The sequence below is a fragment of the Pygoscelis adeliae genome, unplaced genomic scaffold (assembly GCF_000699105.1).
Source record: "Pygoscelis adeliae isolate BGI_AS28 unplaced genomic scaffold, ASM69910v1 Scaffold38, whole genome shotgun sequence".
In the NCBI taxonomy this organism is placed as follows: domain Eukaryota; kingdom Metazoa; phylum Chordata; class Aves; order Sphenisciformes; family Spheniscidae; genus Pygoscelis; species Pygoscelis adeliae.
Window position 1 is genome coordinate 13,953,489 of NW_008825614.1, and position 23,864 is coordinate 13,977,352.

The 23,864-nt window shown below is 40.7% G+C and overlaps 1 protein-coding gene across 1 annotated transcript in view; it reads right to left on the reverse strand.

Moving 5' to 3' along the window:
- Nucleotides 1–305: 305 nt before the first annotated feature.
- The window catches only part of AGK (acylglycerol kinase), a 36,789-nt gene continuing 13,230 nt past the window's right edge, over nucleotides 306–23,864 (reverse strand). The window contains exons 6-17 of the mRNA XM_009333040.1: nucleotides 22,556–22,631; nucleotides 21,118–21,210; nucleotides 20,122–20,154; nucleotides 18,040–18,134; nucleotides 15,855–15,924; nucleotides 14,994–15,073; nucleotides 12,836–12,893; nucleotides 10,471–10,618; nucleotides 9,272–9,369; nucleotides 6,954–7,024; nucleotides 2,520–2,604; nucleotides 306–776 (exon numbers count right to left, since the gene is read on the reverse strand). Of these exons, the coding sequence (XP_009331315.1) occupies nucleotides 639–776; nucleotides 2,520–2,604; nucleotides 6,954–7,024; nucleotides 9,272–9,369; nucleotides 10,471–10,618; nucleotides 12,836–12,893; nucleotides 14,994–15,073; nucleotides 15,855–15,924; nucleotides 18,040–18,134; nucleotides 20,122–20,154; nucleotides 21,118–21,210; nucleotides 22,556–22,631 (1,045 nt within the window). The 3' untranslated portion in view covers nucleotides 306–638. The remainder of the gene's footprint in view (nucleotides 777–2,519; nucleotides 2,605–6,953; nucleotides 7,025–9,271; nucleotides 9,370–10,470; nucleotides 10,619–12,835; nucleotides 12,894–14,993; nucleotides 15,074–15,854; nucleotides 15,925–18,039; nucleotides 18,135–20,121; nucleotides 20,155–21,117; nucleotides 21,211–22,555; nucleotides 22,632–23,864) is intronic.

Genomic DNA, 23,864 nt, shown 5'->3' on the forward strand with positions numbered 1-23,864 from the left:
TACTATATTATTAACTGGAACTCTGTGCTGTTGAATCTGGCAAGATGAAAAAAAAAGTAATGTAAGTATCTTATCCAGATACATATGGGGAATTTTTAAACTTCCTCTGAAGCCTTGTATCACTATCTCCAAGTTATTTTGTGACAGAGTAGATAACCAACCGCCTGTTTTAATGTGGTGCTTCCAACATTTCGTAGACCTCCTTCGCATTACTCCCCTGAAACAAACTTTTCCAAGATCCCAGGTTTTGCGAGATTTACACATAGGTAAAGTAGACCTAAACTCTTAAAACGCAAGGACAAGTGTGCTTTCATTTTACTTTAATATACAATTGCATTAAAGCAGTAGCATCTGGCACACAGCACTCAGCCTGCAGTGCTGTAAATGGAACACTGATGACTTCTTTAGGGGGAAAAAAAAGATGCCATCAAGTTAACATGCATTTCTTAGAATTTTCATTTGCGTTTTTAACCCCTTTGAGACTAGCCAAATCAGCTACTTCCAATGGAAGTATCTTGTGCATAAAAATAGCCAAATGGCTTATTAGTCCGATGGGGCTAATCAAGTCAGCGCGGTCTCATGTGCCTTGAAGAGACCCTGGTAAGACTGGTAAACACTGGCCCCTTTGACATGAATTCTCATTCTACTGCTGCATGGAGCATCTGCTCTCTCATTCTGGGATCACAGAAGAACCGGAGTTTCCGGGGTAATAGCTTCACCTCCACAGGCATAGCTTCATATTCCTCATTATCAATGCCAAAGGATCCCTCAGTGCCCTGTGTACAGATAACAGTGCTGATCAGGGTTAAACATCACACAGATTATTTCAGCAATGCTGTAATACTGATACCCGGTTTTACTAATAGACTACAGTTGAACACTTAGCCGAGTCTTAACCAAGATGACCCCCTCCCTATGCCTTCCAGCCATTTGGTCTCAACAACACAGTGAGAGCTATCCTTCACTGCACATAATATATTAAGAGTCTGTTGCATAAGATGTTACCTCACTTAGTTGCTAATTGGTGATAATTAAATGCTAGGGAGCTTTAATGACCCACATTGTTTATACTGAAGGATTCTTTGCTATTGAAACTACAATTATATGCACTTAGATCTTGGTCTGCCAGTGGTGACACAAGCTAATCCGCAGAAGTGCCTGTTAAATAACTCCTATTAAATCCATGTTACAAACACCTTTTGGTATTGTTTTACTATATTGATCTGAAACATGAGATGCAAAGTAATTCACGGGTCAGGAATTATTCAGCAGTAGAATTTTCTTGAGCATTTTCTATAACGCTGATAAAGTCACCAATGATTAAAACCATTCATCAAAATGGCAGGTTGAGTTAACCTAAACAAATTTGGTGCCTGCTTTGCATGCACTTGACTCAAGGTAGGGCTACGTTACACGGATACTCAAACTAGCTCCAAGTGAACTGGTACACCGGAACAGCACAGATTAAAGAAAGTAGCATAGGTCCTGGAAGTCAGAGGTATAGCAGTCCACCTGGATCAACATATCCCGCTTCTCTGCAAAGCTGGTGAGACTCATCCGAGTTGCCTCCAGTTCCTTTGTAAGACCTAGGTCAAGGAATTGAACAGCACTGCTTTGTGCCATGCACACATACTCTGAATATCTTTGCAGCAGCTGCAGTATGGAGAGCTCATTTTATATCACAACCCTTACTTACGGCTCAGCTGTACTTAGCCCAGCACTCCAGAGTATTCTTTCAGAATCACAAAACTGCCATGATATGAGCTTGATGCAAGTATTAGGATGCTGGCTAATCAAGACATCATAATTCATGATTTTCACTTCGTAGCCACAGATTTTTTCACCTTTTGCCATGTTCTATTCTCTCTTAATATGAAATTCTTTTGCTGAATGACATCATTTGAAGATAGAAATTATCTATGAGATTGACTTCAAGTCCTTGCAAAAACAAGAAACAGTCCTTCCCAAGGCTGCAATAACAGCCTCTTCTTTCTAAGAGGCAACAAAAGACTAATCTAAACTACACAGGTGGGCACAGCTTTGGCTTCTTTTTCAGTCTCGTCTATTCAAAGTTTCGAGACACTTCCCTGTAGTGATCTGAGCCCCACTGCCTTGTGTCACCCTCCTTGGTCTCCATAAAGCTTCTAATATTTATCTTCTCTACAGCACAATCCCTTCTAGGGTAAAATATAGATAAGGAATTCAGTCTTCAATACTAAGGAGAAGAAGGTGTGCATATGCAATGCACCTGAGTAAGAGACCCTTTACAACCACCACCGCTGTCTACATAAAAGGTCTGTTACTGTTGACTGGCAGAATGAAGTTTCCCCTCTGGTTTACAGACCACTTTCCAGTATGTGTCTCCTAGTCAGGGACTGAGTTGCCGCACTGAGAAACTGAGTGTCTCACTGGCAGCGTAATAAACCTCCCAGATTTGGAGTATGGATTTCTTAATGTGCAGCACCAACTGGCACCATGAAATAAAGCGATAGAGTTTTCCAACACCCTCAGCTTCTCACCTCTGGAAGTTGCAAGATGCATCTGCTGGCTTGGATGCACTGACTCCCTTCAGGGCACGTATGTGGATCACGCATCTTTTGACTTCTGTTCAAACCAAAAGAGAGGTAAGGTAAGGAGATGATTCTCTAGGAAATAGCCATCTTTAGGGATGACACTTCATTATGGATTGGTAAGTCACTATGCATTTGGTAAACTTAGAGGTTATGTGTATATACAAATATTTGTCATTTAACTGTGAGAAAGTAAAACAGACATTTCCTCTTCTGCTGCAGTCAATATATATAACAGTATGCACTGACAACCCCCAATCAGCTTCATCTCTGAGGCTCACTGAATACATTTGAACATAGTTTTGTATATCTGACTATACAGCACAGTTTTGAGCTCCTCACTTACATGCTGAACTGTACAATTCCCGCAATCAATGACTACCATCTCATGTCCCATGCACCCACATAACTTACCAGCAACCTAAGCAACCCTAAGCCAAAAAACCCGATAGAATTAGTTATACTGAACCACTAAACTACCATCTAAAAACCAAACAAACAACAAAACACCCTCTTTTCACATCAACACCAGACAGCATGAAGTCTCTACTAGCTGCTTTTATATCATTCTTGTGAAGAAACCCCCAGAACATCATCATTTTACCCATTCCAAATAATATACCCGTTTTTGTCAGTTACTTACTCCCTTCTGGTGTCTGTGAGATTCTTATTTACATACTGTGCTTAGAGAAGGGCTACTTTCCTACTTCTGTGGATGTCAAATGGGAGCACATAGAAGGCAGATGCCTGCCTTAGAAAGCTGGTTGTGCAAGTGCCATGTGGTCTTTTTCAAGACTTAGGTTGCTGTCCTGTCACTGGATCAACTGTTAAAGAACAGCGCATTGCGATTCCTTTTCCTAACGTGTGCTGCTGCAGAGTAAGCACGAGCTCTTGGGTACGCTGACCTACCTCTGGCCTCCTGACTGAAAACACACAGAACATTTTGGGCTGACTTTTGACAAACGGTACACCACACCCCAGGTGGTAACCCCTCAGTTTGGGCCCCTCTCCAGACAGACAGCAACACACATACAGCAAAAGGGACAGCAGAGAGTTACAACGTTAACGTATCACAGATCTCAAGCAAGGCAGAATTATCACAGATATTCCTCCAACAGGCAATGCCAGCTGTACCCAACTTTTCTGTCTGTTCTGTAGACTGCTATGAAAGAAGAGTGTATTTAAATATTGTCCAGGAAAAGAATTCACAGAAACATGTCAGAAACTCCCTATACACCAAGCCTTCTATGCCCCGAGGAATGCAAGCGCGTCTTAAAATCACAGAAAATCCCAGAGAAAGAACATGAGAAGAGAGGGTTGAAACAGGAAATGATAACCAAAGACAAAGGAGGAAAAACTAAGACACCAAAGGAAAGGGTAGGGAAGGACAGAAGCAAGATTAACTGTGGAAAGTCTGTTTTTAATCAAATGTGTATATACTAAAAGATTAATGAGTGAATGTGAGGGAATTAAACATCCTCCCAGCAATATAAGTTATAAATCATTGATGGCATGCAATACTGTCAGTTTATACAATGCTGTACAAACCTTAAGCAGCAAGATTCCCTGCTTAAGGTTTAACCTGCTCGGAGTTTGACATACAAGGTCCCAGATATTGCACTCAGGTAAGCAAGTAGATTTTTTGGTCCACGAAGGTAAATGAGGCTTTACATAGGTGCAATTATGGGGTCAAGGGAAGCTCAAAAGAGACAAGACATGGAACTAAAGATCAGTCAAAGGAGAACGCTGGTAGAAGCAAATAGACACAACTCCACTTGCAGTGATTGCCTCTTTAGAGACCCAGTATAAAAGGATCAGAAATAATTTCCATTTGATTCCGCTCCTTACTCAAGACAAGACAGCAAAGTGGAACGGGAGCAAGACCAAGCCTAACAGCAACAGTTCCAATTGATTGTTTTATCCCACTCCATACACTGAATTACAAAAATACAGGCAGAGAGAGAACCACACCTACTGCAGATAACACACATAATTTTAACCTAGTTCTCATCTCCAGAAGCCGCCAATATGAAATGATTCAGAGTAAGACTCTCTAACCAAAAAAACAGTCTTCTGCACCGTAGCTGGTAACTGTATTAATGCCCCAGAGTGACAGCTCTCCATACTTTCATATACAGAATCTAAGCTGGCTATCAGGACGTGGACTACTGATGCTACACCTACCATCCCTGCTCTCCTTCGCTCCAGCACTTCTTAGTAAGCACTGCAGCGTAACCACCTGTTCTTCTTCCACCTTATCTTAAAATTCAGCTCTACCCCTGCTGCAGATGCTCTTGTTCACACAAATCTGATCCACAGCCGGAGGGCACTTTTATACACCTGGGATGACCTACTCCTTTCTTTGAAAACCAACAGCAGTTGCCCTCCAGCACTCTGATGCACCCCACCACACCCCCTCCCCCACACACACTGCCTGAGCCTGCATGGTAGTTTCCCGCTGGATGTGTAGTTTCTTCTGTGTGATCCATCAGTTCTGATCAGCTCGTGTCAGCGCCCTTGTCAATATAAAAAAAAAAATAAATTGATATCTGCACTGATAAGGTATTTTCCCTAAAAACATTTTCAACCCCTCAAATTCTGGCGGAGTTTAAAACTATGCATTAAAAAGGAAGAAAAAAGAAAGAGCTTCTTCACACATTTCCAAAGACAAACCCTGTTGGTGCTAGGCGATGGGGAGCCTCTAATAATGGGCTTGATTCAAACCTAGCTGCCAAAGGGCACTGTGCAGTGAAGAGCTTCTCTGAACACCCTGATTTTGCCTTGCAAAAACAGGGCACATTTCTTCTGTTCTGACTCCTCTCTGTAGGACTAACCAGTCCCTCCTGCTGCTCCCCCACCCCGTACACCCCTCTTTCTCTTTCTTTGTTACCTACAGACTTTTGGGCACTATTTAATCAAAAGAGCTTGTTTCTTTGAACTTTGCTTAAACAGCAGCTCAAAGCTTTTGGTACTGCCTCTAATTAGCTCTAGCCAGCAGGGCATGTTAACTCTCACCAGAGGCTTTTTCTGCATGACGATGTAATTGCAGTCAGAAAATGCGACATACTACTGTGTGAAGCATGTCCAGTCCACATGGCAGACATTCTTTACAGCGGATGTACACAAATTCATCCACTTTTTTTTTCTGCTAGCAAAGTGTCCAAGAACTCAGCATAGCATCTCCTTTGTCTCCCTACTTTAAGAGGCCAGATTCCTCTTGCTGCTAATGGGAAAATCTCCTCCTCCTTTCCTTCTGTAGCCTTCAAAGCAAAGATTTCAGTCCCAGGCAACCTACGGTCCACATACCTCATGCAGTTTAAAAGCAGCTGCAGGTGGTGACCTGACCTACCGGGTACACATAGGTCAGAAGATCCTATACCCACTGAAGCTCATGGGATGCTCAAATAAGGGGCCTGCTGCTGCTATTAGTATCATAAACAAGACATACATGCAGGAATTATTAGGGTGATGACAAGCAGGTAAAAACGTGTTGAAATCTTTCTACTGATTTCACTAGAGGGAGCTCTAAGACTAGAAAACAGTATTTGCAAAGAAAAGGTAACATACAGAAGAGCACTCTTGGATTTAGTAGGAAAATCTGTTGCTGGTAAAAACTGCACTGAAGATGCAATGTATTTGCTAGTGGGACTGTATGGAAGAGCTGGAAAAAGCAGCTCAGACGTGTGTCTGGTGAGAACAGGAGGAACAAACGCACTACAAGGCAACATTCCAAGCACAAAGGAAGCAATACATGTTCACTTTCTCTACATGCTGCTTCTTCATACCTGCAGCCTTCTTAGTCCATGTGCAAGCAGCACCAATACATTTGCTTAAAGTCCCTGTTTAAATTCTCATCTTCCAAAAATTCTTCCAGCTCAGACCTAATTTCTCACAAGAGTTATTGAGCCAAGGGAGCCCTTCACTTAGAAGCAGGGCCTGTCTAACCAGAGTTCCAAAATCCTAGGTACCACTAGTACAAACATGTCAGCTCTGTGACCTGCCTCTCAAACCACTGAGCAGCTAGGGCTAACAGGTTCTGGGGATAAGTCTGTATGGCTGTCTATAAAACTTGGTTATGACAGTATAATCCAAGTAGCACCGATCAATAGCAATGGGGAAAAAGATGAAAGGTATAGCAAACTCAGAAGCTAGGAAGAACTCCAGGTAGACTGCTCTGCCTTGTTTCCAGAAAGAGAGAATTAGTAAGAATTTTAAAGAACAAAGTCAGTAATCCTCATGAAGCATTACTGACTGGTGTCCTTTGCAGTCCTCTGCTTCTGAATTTTGCAGCACAAGAGCAGAGAAAAACAGCACATTTCTCAGAATCAGTGTTCGGACTCATACAGAGATTCCATCACCTTTTTGCAGCCTTCCCATACTCACCCTCTGTTTACAAACTGTCCTTTGCTGACAGTATCTGCTTCAATGCAAATATCCATGAAGTCTTCAGTGCGCTATGCAAAAAGAGATTCAGAAATGAAGCAGTTAACAGTTCAAAATGCCACACCCACGATACAGCAATATGTTCACAAAATGCCCAGTCCTTTGTCCCACAAAAGGAGGCAGAAGATGCATTTCTGCATTTCATGCTTTTTTCCACTCTCGATTTGAGATTGGGATTATAAATTATAGATAGTAAATTCTCACTGATGATTATTCAACAATAAATACCACAAGAAGTGAAATAATGATTCACATGTTTGGCTTCTTGTTACATTTCACACACTTACTAAAGACAGTAATAGCAGATAGCTTGGGTTTACTTCTATTTACAAAGATTCCTAATCAATGGGTCTTTCATGACTTTAAGCAATAGTACAATGATGCAACATTTGGCCACCAAGCACTACAGTAAGAGAATTTTAAACAATACAAATTGGAAGTCAAAGTGTTCTCGATATCATTCCTTTAAACTCCTTACTTAGCTTCTTTTCTATTTACAGCCTGCCCTTAAACCAAGTATAGAGTAAAGCTTTTGCCGGGAAACCGACTTCGATTAAGATGCAATTCATTTTTCATTTATTTATTTTATTTATTTATTTTAACATTTCTGTCCTGGCAAATGTCCTCATGCAGATGCAATCAAAATTACAAAAGTAAAAATAAATGCATCTATCAGTATAACTTGTTTTATTCCTTTGCTGTATCTGCAGAGGTAGGCTTGGCACTGTCTGAGCTGCAACTGTATGGCTTTATCAGCTTCTCTTCAACAGGGCAGCCTAGGCACGAATCTGAGGTGAGACAGAAAGACAGGAGTGGCTGCCAATACTCTGCAGATATGCCCTGGTATCAATTTGAGAGAGCTGTTGTTCAGCTTTGATGGCTACAGGGACAATGGCTTCAAGAGCAGGAGTTAAAAGCAGTTGTAAGGGGTCCATATCTGTAGAAAAAAAGATGCAGTATCAAGCTACTTCCAGCTCTAGAAACAGAAAAGTACAACTGCCCTAACATAAAGTTGTCCATTTCTCTAGGCTATGCAAGAGACGTTAAGAACCCTACATCACTTCTTTGTTCAATACCAATATTAAAGTCCATCTTGAAAGCATAAGGTCTGTGGCAATGAGATAGTTTTTCAGTTCTTGGTAGGTCTGTTTTTACTTTACATCACTGACTCTAATCCAGTTCAGCAACCAAAACTGTTTTGTTCAAGGGCCATCTAGAAACCACTAATAAACCAAATACCCTGGTAGCCTCCATCTAGCTTCTACCATTACTAGGACACTGGTGGTCCAAATCATAAGCCACTGATGAAGACGAAACTAAAATTTATGTGGTACATTCTAAGGAGAAAACAGGAGGAAATTTTAAGACTAGATTTGACTGCTTTTGGGGGATTTTTTTGACTGATCCTACAAAGATAACGTATCAATATAACACAAATTTTCAGGTTCTTAAAGACCCTGAATTCTGAGCAAGAAACACGTTGCAGTAAGTTCAACACCTCCTGTTAATCTGGGTATAGTGGCAGTGGTTTCCTGCAGCCATGAGGAAGACATGAAGGGCAGCTCACCAGTACAGCATCATTGTGTTAGCATTTTCCAGTAAAATCAAAGACTGCCATCTATCCAAACAGCTTTCACAGCAATAAAATTGCACCAAAACACAGACATAAGCCAAAGACAGGTTTTAAAACAGTGAATGAACAGCATGAGCATGTTGAGAAGGTTATGACAGGAACAGTTCCCTTGCTCCCTTCGTTCTACTCTTCCACAACCACCTGCATTTCCTGTCCTTTCACTCAGTGTAGCCCCTGTCCTTTCTCTCGTCCCAGTTCTTTTTAACTCTTTGCTCTGCAAGCCAAAAGACAGAGAAAAGGCCACAATACCAGGCAGACATTCAGGCTCACAGCTTCCTTCCAGCACCAGTTGATAAAATAGAATCACTCTCCCATGGGTCAAGACGGAAAGGAGTGCCTACTTTGATGCCTTGTTTTCTCTCGGGCAATCCTAAAGCTTCTGTTTGGCTAGTGAAACCTTCTCGATACACAAATTCTTCCTGATCCCACTACATCCCAGTTTTACATGGGTCTCCAGTGCTTTTACACTGGCTCTGAAACTTGCCCATTCCTGGATTCAGTCATGGGCCCCTCCTTGCATAGGGCAGTAAATTTTATTTATATAGACACAAGAATGGGAATTTAGCAAGAAAGGAAAACTGTGTGGGCAGGCAGCATTTGGAATCCAGTTACACTATAGTCTTACTGTCAGATCAAGCTGCCTGTTTCGAGTTGCAATGGAAAGCTCAATAGTGGATAGCTTCAGTTCTTCCCAATCCTCCGGGGTTACCTCCTGGGGGATTTCTGTGAATCCAGAAGAGAAGATATCATTAAGTGGAATTTAATTACACAGATCATCATTTCACTGCTATGAAGCATGAAACATCAATCTGCAAAAATCACTCTGACCCATTGTGACCACTAGCTTTGTTTCTTTCAAACGTCAAAATTTTAAAAAAGGAAAAGGGAGCTATGGAATACTGAAGGAAAGAAAAAAATACCACCAGTATTCACACAGTAGCAGGAAAAACTATCAAGCACATTACATGGCAGCCCTGTGAGTCCTTATACCCAGAGATTAACAGATCTCCTGGGCTAGTATTACAGAAACATTTAGAAAACACATGAAGCACTGCTACCACAAAAACAGGAATCCAATGTTCAGGATGCAATGGTAACATGTATTTTCTATAGGAAGAAACCCTAGGGTTCAGATCTCATATTCAAGTCACTTAGTCCACGCTTCTGTCTAAATCACCTCTACTAGCCGAGAAGGAATGAGAAGGACTTTGCATCACTCAAGATTGTGCAAAATGAACGCTCCCCTTCTGCAGTCTGCCACATGCACTGCCTAGCTAACAAAGCAACCCAAGAGAGGATCACAGAGCACACAGAAGAAAATTTATGGTACAGAAAGAAATTTATCGTACTAAGAGAAACTTAATGCTTCTGCGTGGCCCAAGTTTTATTGTTCTATTTCAAGTAACATTTGTTGCTCTGTGTCAGCAACTCCTTCCACCCAGAAAAACAAGGGCTGCTCCTCTCTCGCCAGCCCACTAAGAAGCCATTCTACAGGGGGAAGATTTCAAGAAGCTCACCCATAAGAGCCAAGTATCACCTATGGAGGCTTCCATAGCAATGGCAAGCAACTGTGAGCCCAGGGAACACCCTGGGTTCTTTACAAATGCATTTTTGTTTATGAGACCACAAGCACTGACAGGACTACTCTGTTCCATTTCTGGCAGGTATCACTGTAACTATCTTGACAAAGTCACAGTTTTAATCAATAATAATAATAAAAAAAATATGAGAAAGTAGAAAAGTAAAGCAGAACCCCACCCCTCTCTGATCTATCAGAGGAGTAAAGCCTGCCTGTGAGTTTATGCCAAAATACACTCACTTCACCTTTTGCAGGAGATGACCAGTATAACCAAAGTCGTCTGTAAAGCCTCACATACAAAGGAGGTCTGGACGGTTTCTCCTCTGGCTCTTCTGGAGGTCTCTCAGTTGGACCCAGATACATGAGAGCAGCTTGATGTTTCTGAGGCCATTCCTTGGATTTACATGGAAAGGAAAGACAGAAGATAAAGGGCCTTTTGTTGAGCACTTACCTGTTCATTCTGTTTAGTCCTTCAGCCTATTTATTCTGTGCTCCCAAGTACTCCTTCAGAGCTACCCAGATCCCACCACTGCCTCAGCCTACCTTATTGCTCTCCAGCCTCCAGATACATATGCGAGAAGACATTTTTGCAGATTACCCACAGTTCCCAAGTCTACTAATCTACTCCTTCCCCACACAGAAATGAGGTATTTTCCCCTCTATAAGCAGAGGGTAAAGGGATGTTTTCTTTGCTGCTGATGTGTGGCAAGGTGACACAGCTGCTTCTGGCTGGAGGGAACAACCAAAACCAGCAAGGTCAACATTAATGTTTGAAAGAACAATTGGTTTCTGCATGGCACAAAGGCAACCTCAAAGAGCAACTGCACAGCGGGGTCTAGGGCAAACAGGCAAAGACTACAGTGCTGTGTGCAGCCAAGGGGTACTAAAACCTGGCAGGCCTTTGTTCTCCAACAACTCAAACAATCAAGATCTGACCTTATAGTCAGGTGTTTATAGAGAGCAATACAACAGGTCTTAAGGCAAGTCAGGTGAGCTTTATAAAGCATCTGAGGGGAAAAAAAAAAAAGAAAAAAGTAGTAACACATTATTCTCGGTGATATTTCAGACTCCAGTGCCAGAAACTGATGGGCTACAGAAGAACCTTAGCTCCTGAAATACTTCCAGATGCTGACAAAGTTTATTTCCTCTCATTTTGTTTTATAAATAATTTCTGAAATGCTCAGAACATAGGACTTATGGAGGGAATAATATGATTGTTTTTTAAATGTATATACTAAAACCACCCAGCCAAGAGCCCACATGTACTCAATACAATTATTTTTCTATACACAAAACTTGAGAAGTAGTTTTGGATCACATAGCACAGGTTAAGCTAATTTACCTCACACCTCTAAGAGCAAGGAATGCTTACATAATAAACAGGGCAAACAGAGGTTGTATCAGTAGGGCAATACACAAACAATAAGTATTAATGATTAAAGGGAAAAGCAGCAATGCTGTGATAATTTAAGCCTATATATCTATAACCAGAAAAGATGAAGTGCACAGCAGCAAAGTCAAGCTAGGAGGAGATTAACTCAACAGGCTGGAGACATTTCTTATGGAAATTAACAAAATGATAACATAAGAGGCACATAAAGCAATGAATACCACTATTAGGGGAGATCATGTAGAAACTTTTCTATCTTAATAGCAGAAAAAGTGTGCACTTCTCTTTAACCTGCAGCAGGTCAAACAGATCTTTTTAATGTACAATGAATAGCTCACCAGTGAAATCCACTATCGCTGCCACTAACTGAGACTAAGGACTCAACAGAACTGAGAAAGGGGCTGGAGAAAAGTGAAGAATAGGTTCCTACCTAGAATGCCAGCACACAGAATCATCACCTCAAATTTCCTGGAGATGGGGGCAGAGCAAACAAATCTTTCATGGACACATTACAATTTAACTCCTCTATACAGGAGCTTCCTATAAAGGAAGCATTGGCACTATCACAGACAGCATGGCTGGACTGCACAATCTGCTCTACCGTAGCAGCTCCTGGGTACTTCCACAGCCTTTCATGAGGCTCCTTATATGTTCAGAGAGCAGGAAAAGCATGTGAATGAAAATGCCTCACCTTTCAGGCAGGTCAAATTTTAATCTTTCCAGGATCAATTTTAAGCAACAGATAAGTTTAAGGTGACATATAAGCTATTAATCTTCATGTTCATTTTGCTACACATGGAAGCCTGATTATCAACGTGCATGAGCAGTCTAATTATAGCCACTTCTGCCAGATGAATAAATCAGAATGAAATGTCATCATAAGAAAGACTGTTGAGAAAAGGTGACAGAGCACTTTAATGGTTATCTTCAGCACCACTACTGCTCTCCAGTCTCAAACGTGGTTACTGGCTCCCCCTGGTGATCTTGCAGCAACAGATACACAGTAAAAAAATTTTTTTTTTTTTAAAGTATTCCTCCTCCCCTTCATCTCTTCAGAAGTTGTCTGTCAATTGGTAGGTTTTTTAACAAGTCGAGTTTCACTCCCATTTTATATTGTTACCAGAACCCTTCACAAAAACTTGCAGATAAATTACACAAAGCATAGTCAGCCTTTTCATTTCCCAACTACAAAAACACTTTTCCTCACAATTACGCTTTACCTTAAATGTACTGAAAAAGTGAGCTGCTTTGGTTTTCAGAGGTCCAAGGTACCAGTACCTGAAAAAAAGAACACAGATAGAACTTCTAAGATATCCAGGGGTCGATACTGGGAAAGGGAGAAATCTTGCATGAAGTCAGAGCACACAGACTTGTTTGCCACTGAAGTTAGTGCTCCCCTACAACCTTTAGCTTTGTGATACTGTAAGATAGTTTCTACGCATCACCAGCAGCTTAGCACTGACATCCTTTTCCTGAGTTATAGATCAGCAAAATGCAGTATACAATCTTCACTGCAGGCAGCGTGACATCTCAGTAGCAGAATTTTACCTAGTTATGCGACGCAACTGGAAATGATTTAAAGGTCTGTGGTCTAACAGCTGGTGGGATGCATCTCCACAATATGCAATAAAGAATGAGGTTGGAGGAAACAAACAAACAAAAATCCACAGCTTCAGTGACAAAAGAACAGAGCCAGCAAACATCAGTTTGCCCCAAAGGATTCTCAGATCAAAATCAATGTTTTACAAAATAAAAATCCATTGTATAGAATCTAAGGATGTGACTATATTTAGGCAGGCTTGGCACACGTTTTGATCACTCTGTCTTCCACCAAAGAAGGTCAACAAAGCACATTAAACACCATCAGCTCAAGAGTACTGCAGATTTAAGCGTATCATTAACTACCAACGCGTGCAACTGTCACACCACTCCCATCAAGTCGTGAAATTGTCTGTAAAATAATAAAACCTCAAAAACATAAAACAGCTCCATATCTCCACCAGGACGGCGCTTAGCAGAGGGATAGCCAGAGAAATTTCTGAAACTGGGGCTTATGGCTCGAATCCCTTCATAGCAGGTGCCTTCTTGTAAGTATAAGATCAGTTGTACCGGAATACACCAAACGTTCATTTAGCCCAATAACCCATCTCTGATAGGGACCAAAAGTGGATGCTTAGGGAGAAGTATAAAAACAGGACAAGCACACAGGGTCCTCATCCCAAGCACATTCTGAGCACCCATTCACTTGTGGCTGAAGTGCTTTCCAAGCTGGGCACATTTTCTGTGCATTCAAAAACATTCATGGAAGAGAATGAGGTTTGAAAACATTCACACTGCCCCAAGTCCAAAAGGTGCTGTCATGCCTCCAGCACTGAGTCCAAAAGACTCTTACGAAAGGGAACTGCTGCAGGAAAAGATGTGAAGGCTGACACTAGACAAAAAACAGGGCATGTGCTGGAAGCCTAGTGAGAGTGCAGAGGGAAGAGAAGTGCACTTCCTTAATCTTGGTGCTGCAGTCAGCAGGAGAGGCTGCAGCATAGCCAAGTCAGCACCTACACAAGCTACGCAGCAAGTCCCTTGCTTCCCAGGGACAAACACCCTGGCCATTTACTGCGTCTCCCCCGTTCCATACCACCTCTCAATCCTACTCAAACATCTGCCAGTCAGACTCCAGAGATCTTCTACCTCTTGTTTCCTGACAAAGGTAGCTCATTCCCAAAACACATGGTATTTCCTTATAGCTGTACAGCAGAGGCATGTGCTGCAATTCCTCCATAACAGTCTGAGAAGTGAACTGCTTTGGCCCTGCTGTTCCTTCACTAGATAATGCTAGTCATCTGATACACAGACAGTGGCATATTAAATGTCCATTTGGAGAAAGCCCAACAATTATTAGTTTAGCATTCAGAGAACAGTCATCAGCCAGCACGGTCCATGCCATTTTTGGCAGGAACTGAAGGGCATTTCTACCGCATCTGATGTCCCTTGTTGGAATTGAGTTACAGAGTCTGCGTGTGTCTTCTCATCGGCAACTGATGAAAAACAATAGTCAATTACTTTACTTAGACTTTACCCAAGGGAGAGCTTTTCCCACTGATACAATCTGAATAAAGTTCCAGAAGTGGGCACCACAAGGCAAGCAGAAAGTAAATACTTAAAAGAACAGGTCAGCACCAAATAAGTGTTTATTTCAAGTGACAAAAATGCTGAAATGTCTTACACTCCCATGCGTGTAATGAGAGACCTAACAAGAGTGGGTGCCTCTGCCTGGTAAATGCCTACAGGCATTTGTAAAGACCTCTTTACAAGAGAGGGGTATGTCCTTTTAGGCAACAGATGCTAAAAAAGGTACAGTTTCAAAAAACAGTAGTTTCTTACTTGCTAACTTTAACTCCTGCATCTCTGTAAGATCCCCATCTTAAACCAGTCACTGCAAACACAGGCTGTTCCTTTTCTCCCTGTAAAGCAAAATAAACATTGCAAAATTGCTTTCTCTTATCTTGTTTCCAACTTTGTTTTTTGCAGCTAGAAAAATATCATTTCGATATAAAAACTGATTTCTGATTAATCCCAAAAGTGAAATTTCACAGAAGAGGTATGATAAATAGCTAACAGCAATAAAACTAAGCAGAATTTAAGTGTTATACATTCCATCTGCTCCCAGAGAGGAATATAAGAGGTGAAATTTTGAAGAGGTTGATTGAGTTTGAGTGCACACCCAGTAATAGTCATTTCATTTTGTGGATATCGTCAGCCAAAAGCAAGGAGCTCTGCACAGTGACACTAAGTTCTTGCTGCAGAAATGTCCATTCTACAACATAAGAGAAAAATACTATTCAAAAACCATACGGGACATAGTCAAAGGTTTTCCCATTTCACATTTTTCAGTTTGTAAAAGCAAGCTTTTAACTCCATAATACATATGAATGCATTAAATCAGCTCAGACAGCTATTGTTATCTCTCACCGTTTCTACCGAAATATCGGTGTTAGCAAGTTTTTTATTCATCAATACTCTCTGAGCCTCAAAAAAAGATGTTCAGGCATCCTAGTGTTTTCTCCCGTTTAGACTATCTGATTTCATAGCATACAGTGGAGAAGTGACTGCTACCAGAACTGCTGATATAAACCAAAATTCATGACAGCATTACACAGAGGAAAAGCAGTCCATGTAAACAGAACAACATGAGAATAGGAAAGTTTTAGGAACTTTGGGTGCCAAATAAGCAGATGCTTTTACCTTGATCTGCAAGACATCAAGTGGAACAGTCTCTCCCTTCAAAATGGCCAATGTAGCATTAGTAATATGTCTGCAAAACAAACAGGAAAGAAGCAAAGGAAAACAAACAGGAAGGAAGGAAAAGAGTAAGCTTTAAAATTACACTTTTTTCAGCAAACCCCACTACAAGTCCAGGTGGGGCTTTTTTGCAGCAAACACAACCATCCCAGGGAAAGAACTCTGACAAAGTGCTGCACTTCCTTGAAATCAGAAAGCAAACTGGGTGGCTGCAACACATGACAAAGCCTGCATTCTAACAAACAGCGAAAGACACGAAAAGCAAAAGGAAGTTCTCAGCCTAAGCTTTTCAGAGATTCCTCCTTCAGCTAATCTGGCAGATCACACGCCAACTCTGTTACTTGCTCTTTCAGATACTTAACACACTAAGGGCCAAAATTATGGTTTTATTTTATTGGTGGCAAGTATAACCACCCAGGAGAGAAGGGGGTGGTTATGAGTGGTCTCAATTCATGTGTCTAAGATTGAATTGCCTTAGCATGTTAATTTGTTTTGAAGTTTTCAAGCAACATAAACCTACCTATCAGCAGTGCTCATGTGGTTTTGGTCTCCATTAAGTTGTGGACAGTAGCTAAGGCACTTTCTCATTTCAAGTCGTAAAGCGTGGCACTAAAGATTTTGTAACCAAAGTGTTCAAGTTCATAAAGAAGTCTCTATGTTCAGACCTTGAAGCATATATTTCATTAAAACCCCTTCCTTGTTTTCAAAATGGGGTAAAATTTAAATTCCACATTGCACACATTTCCAGTGTCTCAGCTGGACAGGGGAAAAAAAAACCAAAACCAAATGCAGTTTTCAGATCCAGCCCAATATTCATGTGAATCAGCAGGAGAAATTGCCCTTGGCTTCATCTGGCTTAGAATACTGAAACAGAGAAGGAAGCCGTTCTTCCCTCAGCCTTCTTTTCTCCTAACTTTTATCTTTCTGTAAGACCTCTACAGTTCCTACACTCCAAAGGTAAGATCTAATAGTGCAGAAGGAACCAAAGCCCAAATATTTCTTTTTAAAATATCACTTCTGCACTTCCTAAGTCAGGTTCTGTTACTCGCGTGGGTTGTTAAGCAGCCTATTGACCAAATTCCTTTCAACTTCACCAATATGCTGCAGTCTCACCTGCACAGTTCATTACCTTGGGGCAAGAAGATCATTCATTTCAAACAGCTTCTTTAGAACCCAAACATAAATTATTATTTTAATCTTAGCTGCTGATTACAGCCTTGTCCATCTTGCTGAGCTTCAAAGCACTCTGGTAGTTTTAATGAAGGATGTTGTGCCAGTTGGCTCGTGGGTTTTATGTATGATGGATACCAGCAAGGGTTCCGCAAAGAAGAATGTTAATGAGTTACTGGGAGAACCAGAGTGAACAGATTTCAGGAGCAAGGAGAAATATATTCATTAGTATGGGAGGAGAGGAAGGTAAAAATTGAAAAGAAATGAAGTGTGGGGAAAAGAAAGCTTAGTTGACTAGCCTTTTTACTTTAGAAGTGGACAAAACAAACTTACAACAAACTGAAATGCAGGCAACAGATACTGCCAGATTGGATCAAATCCAGGATGCTGATAGATAAGATTCAGGTTGTTGGAGAGTTGCCAGCATCAGCCCATCACAGGGATGGGCGAGAAACCCTGCAGAAGTCAGTAATGGGATCCAGCCTTTCCCAAAAAGATATTCTTGTATGCCTTACTTTGCAGGTGGTAACCAGGTTATATGTGGACTGGTTTCTAGAATTCTTAAATTGGAGAAGGGACGGAAGGAGGACTTTTTTTGGTTTATCTTGTCATACCCTTGCTATATCCTTGTCATATCCTTTCTGATTACTCCTAAGAGGCTTAATCCTTTTAATCCTTTTTTTTTTTTTTTAAAACTCTGAACATCACACGATCACAGAGAAATTAGCCAAAGCAAATTCTTTCATGTTCTAATAATACATACATTTCCTTCTTTTAATTTTAGTCAGTTTTTGGAAGCCATTAACTCAGGCAAGTCCAGAGAATCATCAGGCTCTGCCCAGAGACTACCAACTTCTACGTAACATAGAAGAAAAAGAAAAGTATCAAGCTACCGAGAAGCACTGCTCCTTGAAAACAAACAAAAAAAAGCCCCCTTTCAGAAACACGTCATACTTACTGGACTTGGTTCGTGCTCTCAGGGTAAAGCGTGTGGCTCAGAGTACAGGTCTTCCCAAGAGGTATGAATCCTATAGGAATCTTACTGAAGACAGCCTGGACACATGAGGAGAGTAAATTAACATTTGCATCAGCTGAATGAAGCTTCCTGTGTGGAGATCACAGCTGTGTCTGATATCACCCCTTTGGCACTACGCAGCCAGGCACTTCCTTAAATGAGGCAGTAATACATAATGACTCAGAACATGGCATCCAAATCTGTGAACCCACCACTGCCAACTGGGTACAAAGGAGCTCTCTGTAATCATTAAGAGCATTGATACATGCAGGTTGGCAGCCATGTCCTAACTAATGCATGGATTCTGTCAGCAATCTGCCATCTTTCTTAATACTGATAGTGGCATCACAAGCTCTGAACCTCATTTACCATTGCAGAAATCCCCCTCTGACAGCGTAACCTTGCATGGCAAAGAGATTTTCTCAGTTAAGGAAAGGAAATTAATTGATTCCTCTGGCATCCAAATCATGAAGCAGCAGAAGGTCTAATTTTTGGAAGTCATTGACCGTGTTATTTTTCTGTACCACAGTTCAGCAAAAGGGCTTGTTGAAGGAGCAAGTTATTACACTATACCTCATAATAAACTGTGCTTCTTGAAGCATGTCAGCAAATCAATGCAAACTACCATATATCACAATGTATCATCTCCCTCCTGGGCACTGCTACTAGCAGCGCCATGATACTGCAAGTCCGCACTGACTAAATAATATCCCTCTCACTTCATGCTCACCCACTCTCCCTTGCTATCTCTGTGTCACCTGCAAGTCTTAACACATTTCAAACACCCTTCTCTCATTTTCTTCAGAATTGTTTTACAGCGTGCAGACCACAGGCTATTTGCAGCTCACGCAGTCATGCTCTGCTCCCCTGGCTGCTAGGAACAGCGTTTCTGGAATACCTTGCACAGGCTCTTCCTATCCAGGCAACAGTGGTATGACATACCCGAGTAAAAAGGGATGCAGAGCGCAGAGTGAGGGGGCTGAACTGCAGATCTCTATTCCTAGGACAGAGTGATATGAAGGACAAGAAGAATTGCCTGGCCAAAGACATAAAGTGACACAGTGGCAATACTACAATGCAGTATTCCACCCGAAATAGTGCCGGATGCAGAATTTTCTACGCTACTGCTAATCAACCCAAGCTACATCAAGATAAGAAGTCAAAAAATAAAGAAAAACTAGCCAGTAAAGCCTCTAAAACATTTTTTCCAGTATCTTTAGATCATAGAGGTCTCAGGGGCCAACTATAATAATATTAAATTTTAGAAATTGATGGCTCAGAATTGATACAGCCAGTGCCCCTTTAAAAATACTGGCTTGGTTGCAGAGTTTCTCTTGTCACATTCAGACAAAGCAACTGCCTAAACAGATACAATTCTAGCTGCCAAGGATATCATCATAATCTTGTCTGGATCATTTAATTGAGTTTTTGCCAGCTCCTGCCAGAAGGTTTTGGGAACAATGATTCCCTCCTTTCTTCAATAACACTGTCCTCCCTCTTTAAAAAGAAAAATCTCTCTCATTTCCATTTGGAGCGATCCACCTTGAGAGGTTAAAATTTGCTTTCTGCAGCCATCTGCATAGGTAGGTATTCACCGCTTGAAAAAATGGCGAAGCAATCATAAAGCAGTAGGAGCATGGCCATAACTGAATTCAGTTTCAAGCCTGCACAAATACAAGAAAAACATGTACTTTCACCCGATGCTTCTGCCAAACAAAGCAGCATACACAGCTGGTCCATGGGTCTTTGAAAGTTGTGCATTTGGCTTCTCCACAATCCCTGCTCTGACGCTGGAAACTTCCCAAAGCCGTGGCTTGGGAGCCACTGCACTCCCTGAGAAAGGGAATGAAGAACAACGGGCAGAATTGCAGGACACTAGCATGGCTGACTTATTATGCAGCGAGCTGGCTCCAGATTAGTAAGCAACGTATCTGTAGAAGAGAGCTGAGACCAAGGGGTCACAGTGGATGCACAAGACACTTCCTCTACGAAATAAACAAAATTTTAAAAATGACACTTCCTCACCTCATCTGCTCTGCGGAGAAGTCCAGTTATGACCTGAAAAACATGGGAAATGCTCAGATCTGAGAATTTTGTTTTTCAGTTACAGTAGAAAGCTACGAAATTCATACCCACATTTACTCTTTGGAAAAGATTTAAGGAGCAGCTACTCTTTTATGGAAGGTGCTACAGCTGCTTACATGGGAAAGGAGGCACGTTCAGTATGCAAACATGGTGGAAATAGCAGGGTTATGAGTGCGCATGAGTATATGCTGGCACCACAACCAATGCCAGTGTAAATGTTTTAACGCTGAATAATGCTCTGCATAATGCAAAAATAGGACTGGTCAGTGTGTAATTAACAATAATCAATTCTAAGGCCAGGAGAAACTTGCAGATGTATTCTGACCACTTTCTCTTAAGGTCATTGCATTTCATTTAGCCATTGCCTTATGAAGCCAGTAGTTAGCATTCCAGGAAGTGCTTTAATAAAATACAGCCTTCCTTGAAAAATAGAGTATCCCCCAGTTCTGCTGGTAGTTTGCTCCTGTCATTAATCATCTTGACAACAGGCATTTATTAAATATATACCATGCTTTGTTATCATTCCCACGTAATTTTAAAATTATTTGATTCCCACTTAGCAAAACGTGCATTCCTCTTGGGGAGTACAGATAGGAATGAATTTTGAAAATTAAACCATTGCAGCTACATTACACAGAAAGAAAAAGTTAGAATCATGTCTCCCCAAATAATTTTCTCATTCTAGAATAAAATCCTGGAATATAGTTATGTCACACATTCTTTCCGCCCCCACTCCCATCATCATCACTATTAGACTAATAACAACTAGCAGAGTTTTCTTACCCTCAGAAGATTATAACGTTGACTGAAAACAGAGATACTAAAATGGACAAATCTCTAGTGATAGCTGTTATGATATTGCTACATTACACAGACTCAATTTTCTCACCCTCAGCCTATGATTCCCAACAAACCAGGACAAAGCTCCTGCAGTACCTCTTGTACTGTGCCATCTCCTCCTGCAATAATGATCAGATCTGTGTTTTCCATCAATTCCAGCAGCTTTTTTGCTTGTCCCTCATAATCAGTCTGAAGAAACAGAAATCCAAACATGAGAACTTAAGTGACTATTTCTAGGATTTCTCTTCTATAAAAAAGAAAAGAATCATCTATCCATTTGCCTAACAGTTATTCTCATATAGGCACACAGTACTGTATATTACTTACCTTCACTGAAATTTCTTAACCTATAAAACAAGTCTGCTGCCTAATACAATACATGCAAGCAAACACACACACACACAAAGGCTAAATGAAGTATCAGAGTAAATCTTATTCAACAGATCTAGAATATCGCAGCAATAATCATATTTCCAGGTAGTTTTACAAAGCCACAAGCAAACCATGCTCTTGCAGAAACAGTCCCAACATCTTTAGCAGCCAAAGTGCTCAAGTGTGTCTCCTGAAACACAGAATCAGCTACATCAAAGGCTACTGTCCGACAGCAAGCTGTTGACAACAGGTTTAGCAGTAAAGAGTATACTGACTTTCTAAACCATCAAAACCGTTTCCTGCAAAATGAATGTCTTTTACAGGGACATCTCGGCCTCAGTTACTGGCCCAGCCCTGTTTTGCTAACTCATCAGGTCTGAAGCTACAAAGCATCAGTTTTAAGTCTTGCAAGGTAATTTCTTCTCTTAGGGTGGGACTACGTATTTTCAATGATCAGAGCGAGGCATTAATAAAAACAGCATTTTAACACTAAACCTTGTGAAAAAGATTCCAAGACAGAAAGATACATATTAGAGTACTCCACTGCTAGGACACAGTGACTATTAAACAATCCACATATCACAGCCTCAAAAACCCGCAAAAAGGTCAGAATCCCTTCATGTTTACTTTTTCTTCTCTTTCCAAAGAAAACCTCTCTGCTAATTCACACCATTTAGAGCTCAGTGTTCTGCTTTCGTGATGGGAATGTTGAATTATTTGGAGATACACTGAAAATATTTCAGTGTAAAAATAAAAGGTTATTTTTAATTAATCTGAACAGTTCCGCTGCACGTCAAGTTCCTCACTTCTGAATTCTGCAACTTCAAGCAGAATTGACAATTTCAACAGTGATGGGCACGCACCACTAGCCAGCACTCAAATATTTAGAGAGTTTTCTCTCAAACATGAATTATAGAAGGGCTGCTTTAGACAGACAGACAAGCACATGTACTGCTTTAGCTGAAAATTAAAAACTCAGCACACAGTTTGTAAATTAACTGTGAATTAAAAAGAAAAAGATTAAGTACCAGCTTAATAGCTCAGTATTTATTTCTTCTCACGAGATGTCTACGGGACAACTGAGAATTTCAAATGCATCCAGAATTGAATTTCAATTCTTCAAGAGCAGACAATACATCTATATTAACAGAACAGTTCTTACCTTAACCACAGTTACATCCAAGCCAGATAAGTGCAAAATTGGTGCAGCATTCTTTTCAAAAAGGTTCCTGGCTTTGCTAGAAAAAACAAAGTAAAAACTGTTTCATTAGTCTGCTGGCTGAAAAAATTCAAAAGGAAAGAAACAAACAAACAAACAACAAGAAGAAATCTACTTAAAAACAGAGCATACGATCTACACAATCAGTCACTCAACCTGCCCATCAGGAAAGATGAGATTTCATTTGGTTCAAATGTATTACATTTCTAGACTCATATCTCAGATGTCAGCTTTTTGTTGCAGTTTTAATAAATGCAGAACAGGTTATCTAGCTTTCTCCAAAAATAATTAAAAAAAAAAAACAAACCAAGATCTCCAGAAAGAAATTTATTAGAAAATTAATGACCTACAGAGCACCAGGCTTTAAGACCACAAAGAAGGCCCATTTAGGTTTTCAGAAACATTTTTTAAAAAATATTTACTGTTACATATTATTAAATAGGTTTAGAAGCAAAATTTTATCTGACTTTCGTCATAGGATTCATGCATTTTCTGCCTGTAACTGCATAATAAAATAATTATCCTATTAACTCTAAATTGCTTACAAGTAGAAACATGAGACTAGAAGTCAGAGACTTAATTTATTAACACTTTGCATTTTCCAGTCATGGGTGTTTTGAACAAAAGCACATAAGTCCAGACACCTCCATGTCAGATATAGAATTCCTTTCATATTGTTACTGACAACTCCCTGCCCCTCCCCAAGATGCAACTGATACAAAGCTTAGCTGATCAGCAGAAACAGTCATACACCATATCCAAGATAACTGTTTTTCTGCTAATGAGTATGCAAAAATAGCAGCCGACCTCTTCCAGAAGTCTTGCTCCGAGCCCATATTTAGCCTCTCAGTTTGTGGGCACATCCCTTTCAAGGACAGGTTCCCACAGAAGTAAGATCACTGCTGGCTAACTTCACGTCTTGAAGCAATCAAGATCATCTCTTATTTCTATAGTTTTTGAGGACAGAAATACATCACGTACAAAAGTGTGGAAGGAATATGAAGGAATTCCACATACAAAGGAATGACAAAGGCCGAAACATAGGATAAAAGAAAGATTAAAAACATACATATATTTAGAAATTATTCTTTCAACTCAAGCATCCAGTTCTATTTCTCATCCCAATACTTTTGGTGAAATAAAGTCTGGCACAGTTACATAGCACCAGCTTGGCATCAGAGGGAGGCAAAAATGAGCTCAAAAATCTGGCTGGCTTTTATAGTGGATGGCAGCGCAAAAATACAGAAAGAGT